At 46.4% G+C, this 13,125-nt stretch overlaps 1 protein-coding gene across 1 annotated transcript in view; it reads left to right on the top strand.

Annotated features, from left to right (window-relative positions):
• The first annotated feature begins 7,723 nt into the window (after positions 1-7,723).
• SYN2 (synapsin II) overlaps positions 7,724-13,125 on the top strand; it is a 152,895-nt gene continuing 147,493 nt past the window's right edge. The window contains exon 1 of the mRNA XM_027093930.1: positions 7,724-8,194. Coding sequence (XP_026949731.1) covers positions 7,806-8,194 — 389 coding nt within the window. The 5' untranslated portion in view covers positions 7,724-7,805. The remainder of the gene's footprint in view (positions 8,195-13,125) is intronic.

The raw sequence follows: 13,125 nt of genomic DNA, 5'->3' as shown, positions 1-13,125 counted from the left end.
GGGGTTGGCTGAATCACCAGGCAAAGGGACTTTTAGATAATTGGATGGGGGATGCCTTCCATTTTCCGAGAAATGAGGGTGCTGGCAGACAGCCTACTGCTAGTCTGCTTCAAATGGACCAGATGCTATTTTGGAGATGAGAAAAGACAGTGGCAGTGTAGGGAGAAGATAAAAACCAAGAAATAGTAGTACTGACCCACTCCTGATTAGGAACAGAAGACAGGCAAGCCAGCCAGGTGTCTTCAGCCCTCGAGAGGGCCTCTAGTGCTGGCAGAGTCCTGAAGATGTGCAGAGTGAAGGGGAGGGGTTGGAGAGAGAGTACTGATGGGCTTTCAGGCTGGATCACACTCATTAAAACGACAGTCAAGTGTTTGACCTTGGATTATGACTCTATTTTTCTCCAATCCCTGGAGCTGGCTGTTTTCAAGAGAAGAAGTGGGGCCGTCTGCTCAGAGCTGGCCCTGGCACCGAGGAACCTTTCCCTGGGGGACAGCCACGCAGGAACTCATACAATGTGTTGGAGGTGGGCAAGGTTCTTCTCAATGTACGGATATTTACGTTAAGGAGTAATGCCATCAATGCCTCATGCCATTTCACCAAAAGAGAAGATGTTTTTTTCTTTTTAACCCAGATCCTCAGGTTCTCAGCAGAGATATTATAACCATACCTTCTAAATAAAATCTTCACATAGAGTCTGAGTCTATGAATCTCATCCTGACCTCTTCAGAAAATGGGAGACTCAAAAAAAATTGACTGCAGAATATTACATAGCTCTTGAGCTATTAAGTGGTGAGCCAGGGATTCAAATATTAGTCTGTCTGCAAATCAGAACATAAGTTTCATTACATTTCTTTTTTAAAAATAATTGCTATCATGGATATGCACTTACCATGTGCCAGACACTGTACTGGGCAGGATTTTTACATGATCTCAATATTCTTCAATAACTCTGCAAAGAATGATTAACCCCACTTTACAGATAAATAAACTGAGTCTCATTAATGAAATTGCATGAGGCTGCCTTGCTAATAGGTGGCTGAAGCAGAGGATAAACCTGCATGGGTCTGACACTAAAGATCTAATTGATCCACAGTCTGGGAGTGGTCAGCAGGATGGGGAGTCAAGGGCTGCTCACTTTCTGTAAACAGCTAATTTACTGGCATCTTGTAAATATCTCTTTCTACCACCTGGAAGGCACCTCCCTGAAGAGGAACTGTACCAGAGGTAGAAGGAAGGGGTTGCCTTCTGCACCGACTTGTACGGAGAGCTCAGCTCCTTCCCTGCAGTGGGATTAAATGCTAAGTGGAAGGGATGCTCTTTTATTTATCCATGAAGTGGTGTGCAGATGCTGCTAAAAAGCAACCTCTGATGAATCCTCTGAGCTTCCCAGGCAGGGAAACCCACTCTGTGCTGCTCCTGCGCACATGACAGAAATGTTCCTCTATCACCATGGCAACAGCCAATACACCAGCATCCCACAAGAGGCCAGAGCTGCTCTGTGGGGAGCTGTGGTCTAAGCCTGGTGGGAGTAGGAGTGGGGTGCATGGGGGAGGGGTGTCTCATCAGCTAGATTCTTCTTGCTTGAGGCTAGCTTGTTGCTGGGGCAGGAATGTTTATACAGGATTCCAAGCCTCCTGTGTCTGAAGGAATCTGGGCAAAGGGAGATGGCCGGAAAGCTGAGGAGGGCCCAGGGGGCATATTACATTTTCCATGGCTTCCAATGAATGTGTTTATTAGGCAAGCTGCTGATGGATGGCACCTTTCTAAGGGGGCTGTCAGTACACCCTAGTGCAGAATTTCATGGGCTTTGCAGACAACGAGACCTGACTCCTAGCTCTGTAACTTTTTAGTTCAAAGATCTCATGTTAGTTGCTGTACCCTCTCTGAAGTCTAATTGCTTCATTGGTAAAAGGGGTATATTTGACACCTCCCTTGTGGGAGATTAAATGACATGACACATGGACAGTTCCTGGCATCTCGTCAGCATCTAATCAGTTGTAGATATTATGATGTCCCCAATACTGTCAGAGAAATGGAGACTTGGCAAGGGGACCATCTCTGACTCCCTTAAGTCAGGGGTATTGGAATTAGAAGTCATGCCACCTGTGTTTCTTCTGGGCGCCCCGGCTTCTCTCTCTTCCTAAAGCCATCTCAGCGTTCAGTGTTTGCCCCTGTGTTCCCTGGCTCAGCCCGGTGACGTCAGGTGCTTATTTCTCCCTGCGGGGCCCCACCCAGAGAATCCCGCAACACCAGACCTTGAGGATCGCCCAGCTTAGCTCCCTCTCCCTCATCTTCCAGGCCAGGAAATGGAAGCCTGGAGACAGAAGTGAAGTGTCTTTTCAAGGTCATCCAGAAACGTAGAAGCCAATAGTTGAAGTGGTTGTTGCATTTATTTTGGGCAGGTATGACTAAGCCTGGGAGTAGCGGCAGAGGTCGACCTCGTGCCTTCTATGAATTCTCTTGGGTGTGTAATGTGGGGATACACATGTATGAGGAGAGTCCTTTTTTTATTTAGTTGTGCTACTGGCAAGTTCTGTGATTCCCCTGACATCAGAAATATTAATAGCTAACATTTGCACAGTGCTTTATGGCTGATAAAATACACTCATATACTTGATCTTATTTAGCTCTTGAAATAGTCCTTCGAGGTCGTTATGATAATTATCGCCATTCTTTTACAGATCAGGAAACTGAGGCTGAACGTGACTTGTTCAGAGCGACACAGTTACCACTAGGCAGATTTAGGAGTTGAACTTACATTTGTGTGATTCGTAAGTATAGCAAAGTGGCCCAGCTGATGTGCCACATTCGGAGAATTCAAAGCTCAGGACATAGCCGTCTTCTGTGCAGAGTGGAGGAGGAGGGCATCCCCAGGGCTGACGGTCACCAAGGCCCACCTGAATAGAGATGGCAAACCCTCAATTCAACCGGGTTCTCCAAACGGCAGGTAACAAGATAGTATGGGAGCAATAATGATGCCTCTTCCAGGAAAGCTTTGTCGCCTTCAAAGTGTTCTCATATTATCTCATGAGAGGCCCGAGGAAGACCTAATACCCCCAGTTTACATAAGAGGCCCAGGGAGCCGAGCAACTTGTTGAAAATCTGCAAAGCCAACGAGTGATGGAGCCAGGACAAGAACCCACAGTTCCTCAATCCCAAACGCTTTCTACTTCTTTTTAGGGCAGCTGGGTCTGAAGGGGGTCCCTGATCCTGAGGCATGAGCAAGGGCCAAGGTTGGCATGTTCCAGCAAACTTCCTTGTTTGGGAGGAACCAAGACAGTGTGCCGAGGTTTCCCTTTAAGCTTTGTGTTTGAGCTCTGCCTGCAAAAGGCACTTCAATTGCTCCTCCGACCTGTACCCAGCCTGGCTCCCTGTGAGCCTTCTCTGCCGCACTGTTGCTCAAGGGGAAGAGAGAAATCAGAGGGGCGCGGTAAAGCATTTAAATTGGTTCCCGAGTTTAGCAGGATTCTTTCATCTGCAGTCGCCAGGTGTTTACTTGTGTTTACAATTCAGTGGGAAGATAAAGATTACACAAGGAAGGACCTCAAAGAGTCCCAGGCTTCCAGAACTGGAAGAGACTTCCGAGATTCTGATAGTCAGAATCAGAATAGTCCGTCAGGGCTTAGTCAGTCACTGAATGATTAGCACAGGGAGATCAGCTCGGTGCTTTGTGACCACCTAGACAGGGGGGATAGGGAGGGTGGGAGGGAGATGTGAGAGGGAGGGGATATGGGGATATATATATATATATATATATATATATATATATATATATATATACAGCTGATTCATTTTGTTATATAGCAGAAACTAAGACACAATTGTAAAGCAATTATACTCCAATAAAGATGTTAGGAAAAAAAGAAAGAAAGAAAGATGGGAGAGATCCCCCGTCCCCACTTCTTCACTGATTGTTCTGGGAGAAATGCCTTCTACCTGGAGATGGGGAATGGCTGGTTGGTCTCAGAGGGAGATAGGTAGAAAAGGCCCTAACTGCACCAGAATTTTATATTTTATAGCATTTCCCAATCCTGCTCCCTCTTCAATTCCAGAGAAAAGGCAGGATATAAGATAGATGAAGAGGGCTATATTCTCCCTGCATCTGGAACCTAGATCCACAGGTAAGGATACGGGAAAGATTTTCATTACAGCTCATTGAAAACCCAAGCCCATTTATAATACAGTGGCTTTGCATGCTAAAGACACTTCCTGGCAAGGACTCAGTGGAACACGGAGGATATTGTTTTAATCGGCTGTGATTTACATTTGTGCCAACTAACGAAAATCTTCTGATTATATTGAGCTGATTAATAACCACCCATGCCCAATCATAAGAAAATATTCTGTTCTTCCATAAGAGTAATATTCTTATTAAAACCTACCAGAAAATAGTTATAAATTAGTGGAATATTTGATAAATATTTTTAATGGTCTTGTGGGCCTCCATTGTATCAGTGAAGGAATCTATAGGTAAGCAGTTCTCTGGGAACGTTCTGATCTACCACCCAAGACTGGGATACTTCCTGTGTGTTGAATGTTACATCAGGCTTTGCAGATCATGGTAAGAGAAGCAGCAGACAGAATTCCTCACTGTGAGGTGCTTGCCATCTAAAACTATAGCTGGACAGACACCAACAAAATAAACACACACACAAGTACAGCCTCTCGGAACCCCTCTTACAAATATTTGAGTGCATTCTACATGCCAGGTGCTATTCTAAGGCTTAAGGAGTATAGTGATAATACAGGGAGGGTCTTTGCTTTCAAGGAATAGATCTATACCTTCTTATGACTTATCCAATCCAGCTTCCCTGACTTTGCTCTTGCCATCTCCTCCGTCTTGACTGTCTCCCCTACGCTGTCCTGGTTTTCTGAATTCCACCCATTTTACACGGCCTGGGCTCTACTGCTCCTGTGAACTCTCCTCCTACCCCAGAGATCTCTTCTTCCTCTGCCTCCTTTAATCCTCACTGCCTGCTCCACTTTCTGGTCACACACAGACGCTCTGCTATTGCTAATTATGTGTTCACGTGTTTCTGAGTTGTCTTCTTATGGGCAGAACTTGGATTTTCTTCATCTTGAATCTCCTTTACCCTCCAGTGCCTAGCATGATGCCTTGTGTGTATTAGGTACTCAAGACATGTTTGTTAATTGGTTGATTTTTAAATATTATACGTGCTCTACAAGCTTAATGGTTAGGGGGGAATTAGTGAAATATATATAAAAAAAGACAACCCACTCATTCAAAAAACTTAAGGTGATACAGTGTCTGAAATCCCATCAGTAGAGATTCATGCCTTTGGAAAAGATTCCTCTCATTTTCTAAAAAATACTCAGTTTAATACATCAAACTGAGTTTATTTACTTAAGTTATTAGTGACATCAGTTTTATTCTCCAATAAACACAAGAACTGAGTTGGGTAAGAGTAGAGCTGGATTCTTAAACAGCAGAGTCCTTGCTATGTATCAGGCACTGTGCTTGGTGTTGGGGTCCAAAGATGACTGAGACACAACCCCATCATTGAAAAGCTTATATTCTAGTCACCAGAATATTTTATTATCATTTCTTCAGGGGCTATGACGAAACTAAGCACAGACATTGAAACAGCCCACCCCGGAGGATTGAGGGGAGGCTTCCTGGAGGAGTCATCAAGGAACATTCCTGCAGGCCTTCTCTGTCTGACTGCTTTCCCTCTTCTCCGATTGTAAACCGTTTCAGATGCCTCAAGACCCATCTCAAATATCACATCTTCTGAGAAGGTATCCCTAAGCCTCACAGGCAGAATGAATCCCTCGCTCTCTGGTGCTCCTAAAACACCTCGCCCATCTTATTGTGGTGATTGTTTCTTTGTCTGTCCTCCCTACTTTCCCCCTCTAGCCCACATAGACGGTGAACTAGCAAACAAGGGACACTTTCCATTCATGTCAGTCTATCCAGTTCTAACCATGCCTGGCACATGGGAGATGGGAGGACCACTGTATAACCATAGTTGACCGAAGACCTCTTGGACATCACTGGGTCTCTGGCTCAGGGCTGGTTTGTGCATCTCCAGTGCCCAAGCTGAGTGCCAGCTGGGATGTAGGAAGCAAGAACTGCCTGCCAACATTAGTGACAAGCTGCTCATTGATTCCATTCAGCCCAATAAATACTTACTGAGAACTAGTTCCAATAAGAATAAGAATCTTGGGCTTCCCTGGTGGCGCAGTGGTTGAGAGTCCGCCTGCCAATGCAGGGGACATGGGTTCGTGCCCCGGTCCGGGAAGATCCCACATGCCACGGAGCGGCTGGGCCCATGAGCCATGGCCGCTGGGCCTGCGCGTCCGGAGCTTGTGCTCTGCAACGGGAGAGGCCACAACAGTGAGAGGCCCGCGTACGGCAAAAAAAAAAAAAAAGAAAAGTATAAGAATCTTGCCACCACTACTAGAATGCCTACTGTTTGCCAGGTGCTTTACATACATGCTCTCACTTACTCTGTGTAACGACTTTGAAAAGTGTTATCTCCTTTCACTGGCTCAGGAAAAGAGGCTCAGAGGGCTGATTTGCCCAAGGTCACGTATCACGCAGAGTGGTCTGAATGTAAGGTATATCTGCTGAGTCCTGCTGCAATTCAACATAGGGATTAAAAGTATATCTCCTGAGAGGTGAAAACAAAGGTTCATGGGGCATACGAGATTCAGGGAGTGCCCATGGGAAGGTGGTAATCAGAAAGCCTTCATGGAGGTCGAGGCAGATCTGGCCAATGAACGAACTGGAAAAAACAAACAGAAAGATCTTAAAGAGGTGACCTTCTCGTTACTACATAGGATACACCAATGCCTGTAAGCAAGAACGCAGAAGGGGTGGCAGAGCCTTAGGTATCCCACTCAGGGGTCCTGCATCGGGGGATCTCCAGACTTACACATGTTTCCTCTCTCTTGTGCAAGAGATGGGGGAGAGGAGTAGGTGCTCTGAGGTGAGCCATCCCTAAGGTTCAGGTGCTGAAAGCGCATCCCACACATCCTTCCAAGACAGGTGGAGAGGGTCTGCGTCCCACCCCCTTTCTCCCCAAAGTAGAGGATACGACCCTTCGCTTCCCCACTAGGTCTTGTCTTGTCACCTTAGGGTAGGGGGGGATGTCTTTCTCTCCAAGCATTGAGGAAGGGATAGTTCTTTTTCATCTCACTATAGGGTGTGTGTGTGTTTGTGTGTGTGTGTGTGTGTGTGTGTGTGTGTGTGTGTGCATGTTCGCGCGCGCGAGGGGAATGGCTTCGTTCACACCTCAGTGTGGGGAGGTTGACACCTTTCTTTCCTTCAAAGGGAGTGGGGACAGTTTCCCGGACACGGTTCTTTTCTCTCCCAGTCAAAAAGATGATAGGGGCTCTGAGCTCTCTTGTCCCTATTCTTGGGGAGCAGGACTAGCTTCCACGCCCTCCCCAGAGAGCCACGCTCAGGTCTCAGGAGGCCTGGTCCTCCCCAGACCGCGTGTCCCCAGCCCCCGAAGGCCCGCTGCTCACAGCCGGCTGCACAGGCTGCGAGTCTGGGGCGGCGCCGGCTCTGGGGCGGCGCCGGCTCTGCGGCGCGGGGCGGGGCAACATGTGCCCCCGCCCCCGGCTCCGCCCTCTCCCTGGCGCTGAGCCTCGCACCTCCCCGCCCGCCCGGCCCAGTTGGCCGCGGCTGTCTGCTTGGCTTGCGCGCCTCGGACCGAGCCTCTACCGCCTCAGCCGCCTCAGCCGCCTCAGCCACCTCAGCCCCCGCCGCCGCTTCCGTCTCGCCCTCCGCGCCTCCCGGCTCCGCCGCCCCGGGCGCCCTCAGCCCTTCAAGCCAGATGATGAACTTCCTGCGGCGCCGACTGTCCGACAGCAGCTTCATCGCCAACCTGCCCAATGGCTACATGACTGACCTGCAGCGGCCGGAGCCCCAGCAGCCGCCGCCGCCGCCGCCCCCCGGCCCGGGCGCGGCCTCGGCCTCGTCTGCGCCCCCGGTCGCCTCGCCGGGACCCGAGCGGAGGCCGCAGCCCGCCCCGGCGCCCGCGCCGCAGCCCGCGCCGCAGCCGGCCCCGGCGCCGTCGGTGGGCAGCAGCTTCTTCAGCTCGCTCTCCCAGGCGGTGAAGCAAACGGCAGCCTCGGCCGGGCTGGTGGACGCGCCCGCGCCCGCGCCCGCCGCCGCCAGGAAGGCCAAGGTGCTGCTGGTCGTCGACGAGCCGCACACCGACTGGTAGGTGCCCGGCCGGCGCCGCCCGGGGCTCGGGGCCGCTCCGAGGATGCTCTGGCTCCCAGCGAGGTGTCAGAGCAACGAAAACGAGGGTCTGGGGTCCCGCCGCGAGGAGAGGGGGTCCAGCGGGCGTGTGTGTGTCGAGGGCGGGGGGAGGCAATGGTCAGCCTGGAAAGGTGAAGCCTGCGGTAAAATAGTCCCTCAGTTGACTCAAATCCCCCCAACACACAAATGCTGGAGCTACTTTATCCAACAGGGAAGAGTCTTAAGAAATAGAGTTTTTTTTTTTTTTTTGAGGGAGGGGTGGAGGGAACAGACTTTTCTGCCTCAATACATCAAAGCTGACGTGAAAAGGGTCCCAGATCCCCCGAGGGACGTGAAGGCCAACAAGAAAGGTTCTGCCTTATGGGCCCCGGGGCGAATCAGGAATGGAAATGGGTAGTTGGGGGCGGGGAAGCGAGAGGACGAGGGGGTATTTTTTCACCTGGTCCGATTAAGGCTGGTGGGAGCCAGGTGTACATGGACTTGTTCCCGTGCAGCATGGTGAACTCGTTTAAGAATAATACAATTCTTGTATTTTCTGCAGCCCCAAATATTCTTGTATTTTCCCAAATCTCCAATTTGTGGATTAAAAAAATATTTTGGGGGGTGGGTATGTGTTTTGGGGTGGAAGTGATGTTACTTTTTCCAGCTGGAAGGATGATGACCGAGGTATTCTGTATCATTAAATATTCTGGATCATTAAAGGGACGCAAATAAAGAGATGTGCCTTAATGCAGAAGATGGGAAACTTAAAAATTTCTTTTTTGTTGTTTTAAGGGATATTCCAACTTGGAATGCTGAAGGCTGAGGGAATATGTGACCTCTGGTCGATAAAAGCATGAATGAGGTCTGTTTAAGACAAATTAGTTAAAAGAGGCTCTGTTTTATGGAGGAGGAAGTTGACCCAGAGGATGGTTAGGGTGGGAGGTGATAGTGGAATTGACTGGTGAAGGGCTTGAAGAAGTGAAGAGGTGAGGAAAAGGGGTTGCTTTTTCTTCTGGAACATGGCAAGGTTTTTTTTTTGTTTTTTGGGGTTTTTTCTCCTTTCCTCACAAGAGTTGGGGTTGGAGACTAGACCTAAGTCTTTCCTCCCAAGAGGGAGGCACAGAGGGACCACAGAGCTATTTATCTCCATTTCCTCTTCTGGCTGCTTCCCTGGTTTTCTCTATCATTTTCTCACTGGGAGACCCAGACGGAGAGAGTGCTGGCGTGGCTGTGATAAAAGTGAAATGTAGGTGTGGAGATGCCCTCCTGCTGACTTGTGTAGTTGGCTTTTTCTTAGGACAGCAGAGTAGAAAACCTGAAGGGACCTTTGTAAGGAAATGACACAGACACACGCAAGAGTGTACTGGGGAAGGTAAGAGAGTATATGATGGTGCCATTGGCAGTCCCCTAGGAGAATTACTCTAACTCAGTTCAAATCAACAAGTGCTTATTAAGTGGGAAGGGAAGGTAGCTAAGCTTTATTGAGCATCTGTTATATGCCAAACCCTGTACTAGGTGCACTAATATATATCTTATTGAATTTTCACCACCAAACTGAGGCTTAGAGAAAGTAAGTAATGTGTTCACAGTCAAATGGTAGAACCAGAATTTGAACTTAGGCCTACTTGACTCCACTTTTACCACTCCATTATGTTATATTGCCTCATTATTATTATTATATTATTAGCAATATTAATAATTGGCCCCCTCTAGGGGCTAGGCAGTGTATGGGCCTTACAGAGAACTCACTCAGATTTGGGAGACAAAATGAAAACATGAAACAGTTAACAAAAAGGAATCTAGAATAATTAGTTGAGACTGGTGTTTCAGGCTTTCAATAAATGGAGTGATTAGAGTTATTGAGAGTAAGGGTCAGAGTTACTGGAGAAAGCTTCACAAAGGATGAGTCTTGAAGAAAGACCAGGAAAAGGAGGGGAGAAATGAGAATGAAATTGGTGCTTCATTTTTTTATGCAAGAACCTTGACCCTCCTGTACGTGGTCCTGATCTCCTTTCCTGTTGAAGGCATTTGTTTTGGGTGTAATTACTAGTTAGGTACCCGCAGGTAGGAAGACACTCATTTGTATGGGTATGTGTTTATAACTGCTTCTGTGGCTTGGGACTTGAAACTCTCCTTGGATAGTAGTATTCTCTAGGAAGACTGCCTGCCTGGCACGAACCACAGAACTTGCCTTGCCCAGGAGACTAGACTTCGGATGGAAGAAATAGAAGCCACTTTACTGTAGGCTGACTCCCAACTGTTTTCTGATTTTCTCTAAAGTAATAACATTGATTTATTAAAACTCATAAACCCAGTTTGAGTCTAGTGCTTGACAGCAGTTCTGTGCTTCTGTGTTTCTGTGCTTAATGGCAGTTCTCAGAATTTTGCAGAGTCTGTCTTCTTTTAAGGTGTCTGTATTTGTTAAAAACATCGCAGTTAAGTATTGGTGAGTGGCTTTATTGAAAGGTCTCTATGAGTTAAGGCGCAGATGCCTGTTTATGACAAGCTCAGTGACTTAAAAAGGTGCTTTTTGCTCTAAAGACTGATTTTAATAGATTTGTCTCACAGTTTTACCTACCTAGATAGTATTCTGTGAGCAGGTGTCATACATGCCTGATATTATTTTCCTGGTGCTTGCATAGGAAGTCAGAGTATAGCCTCCGAGTAAAATTTAAGAATATTGGTCCCATTTGAATTATGGAATGCTAAAATACGGAGGGTTTTAACAAGTATTTAAATAATTGGAGATTTAAAGGAGGGCTTAAAATAGGCAGCGTTTTAGAGCAGCCTTGATACACAGCAGATTCTTTTGAATTTCTGTAGTGTAATTGTGGGCAATGGAATCTGGGGATCATATCACTGACCAGGTTGATGGGAAAATCGGAGGATGTTCCTCTCTTTCTTTTGCTTGAAATGTGTTTTCATTGGTTGCCTGAGCTCTTTAGGTTAATTGCACATTTGCACATTAACGGATCACTGAAAAATATTTCTGTTCCACTAAAACGTGATATCAAGCTCATTATATACCTTTTTAGTTAATTGTTACTAATATATATATATGCCTGAAAATGCATGTCTTCTTTCAAGGTTCGTACCTAAATTAGAAGTGCAGTTAATATTGCATTGTAACGATGTTTGTGCTTAAACAAGGAACAAGCGTCCATTTGCATATGTTGTTTTTTCTGTGTTTTACCTTCTCACTGCTTATGAGGTAAGTTTTCTCTCAGATTCTCCCCTGCCTCTGTTCCAGTGATTCCAATTCCAGTGATCAAGTGAGCTTTTTCAACCTCGAATGTCTCAGTGTTTGAATTTGAAAATCGGTATAACAGGCATTCTAGAGATTATCTAGAGTATCTAGAGATTGCAGATTTGATAAGTCCACAGATGTTTATTGCACACCTCTGTATAGAGTATATATGCTAAGAAAAATGAGACATAGTATCTCTCTTCTAAGATCTTTCCATCTGGCTGGATAGACAAGATAAATACATTAAAAAAAGTTTACTAAAAACTTCCCTTTGTATTTGAACTATGGTCCTTGGATCAGCAGAATAGGCATCAACCAGGAGCTTTTTGAACTGCAGATTATCGGGTCCCACCTGATGCCTACTGAATCACACTTTGCATTTGAATAAGATCTCCAGGTGATTCACATGCACATTAAATTTAAGATGCACTGAACTAAAGGGTATGTGATTAGTGCTAAAGATGTGGCAACAACACCAAGTACTATCACTTTTTGAGCAACTGCTATATGTCACATGTGATACCGAGTTCTTTAGAAATATCATTTAATCCCTACCACAACAATGTATTGTACTGTAGACGTTTAAAAGAGGGAGAGATGGATGTGGGTTAGAATGGGAAGGGAATGCTTCATGGAAGTAGTGAGATTTGAACTGAGCCTTGAAGAATTTAAATCAAAAGAGATAGGTTGGCTCAGTCCAGACAGTGGATGGTATAAGGAAAGTGCACTGGTAGAAAAGAGGGAGACAACCAAGAGACTCGATTGACGCATTATCTGGGAAGCGCCGGTTCCCATTCTTTTCTGGTCAGTCTTTGGGCATTTCATTAAGAATAGGGGAAGCGCAGAAGTCTGGACCAGTGCTTGTGTGTAGTTCTAGAAAAATACTTGAATTGAAACTTGGGGGGAAAGCTCCAGTGAGGTTTGAGGCTTCTCTCTGCCAAATATTTTATCTACATGTCCTGTTTCTAACACAAACATACTGATTACATTGAATTTCATTGTTCATAGCAACAGTAGCTTATAGCTTAGAATTCTAGGTTATTAGAGCTGGAAGGTAATCCGGGTTACTTTATAAATGGGGGAAATTTTTTAAATAAATTTATTTTTTTGGCTGCGTTGGGCATTCATTGCTGCGTGCGGGCTTTCTCTAGTTGCGGTGAGCGGGGGCTACTCTTCGTTTCGGTGCACGGACTTCTCATTGCGGTGGCTTCTCATGTTGTGGAGCACAGGCTGTAGGTGTGTGGGCTTCAGTAGTTGTGGCACACAGGCTCAGTAGTTGTGGTGCAGGGGCTTAGTTGCTCCGCGGCATGTGGGATCTTCCAGGACCAGGGCTCGAACCCGTGTCCCCTACATTGGCAGGTGGATTCTTAATGACTGTGCCAGCAGGGAAGTCCCATAAATGGGGGAAATCTTGTTCTGAAGAAGCAAAGTGGCTTGTTCAAATTTACTCAGAACTAGGATCTAGAATTTCAGTCTTTCTTCTAAGCCCAGAGAAAAGGAACAATTTGCCCAAGGTCAAATAACAAGTTAGTGAGAGAATGGAAACCAGAATTCGCATCTTCTGACTCTTAAGTTACTCTATGAGTAGATTCTTTAAACTTAACCTTTTTTCTCCTTGAAAATTCTGTTTTTGTCTGCTGCTTTTTTTTTTTTTTTTTTT

This window comes from Aethalodelphis obliquidens, unplaced genomic scaffold (assembly GCF_003676395.1).
Source record: "Aethalodelphis obliquidens isolate GAN/ISIS:26980383/991018 unplaced genomic scaffold, ASM367639v1 scaffold86, whole genome shotgun sequence".
NCBI lineage: Eukaryota > Metazoa > Chordata > Mammalia > Artiodactyla > Delphinidae > Aethalodelphis > Aethalodelphis obliquidens.
This window is presented reverse-complemented; position numbering and strand designations above follow the sequence as displayed.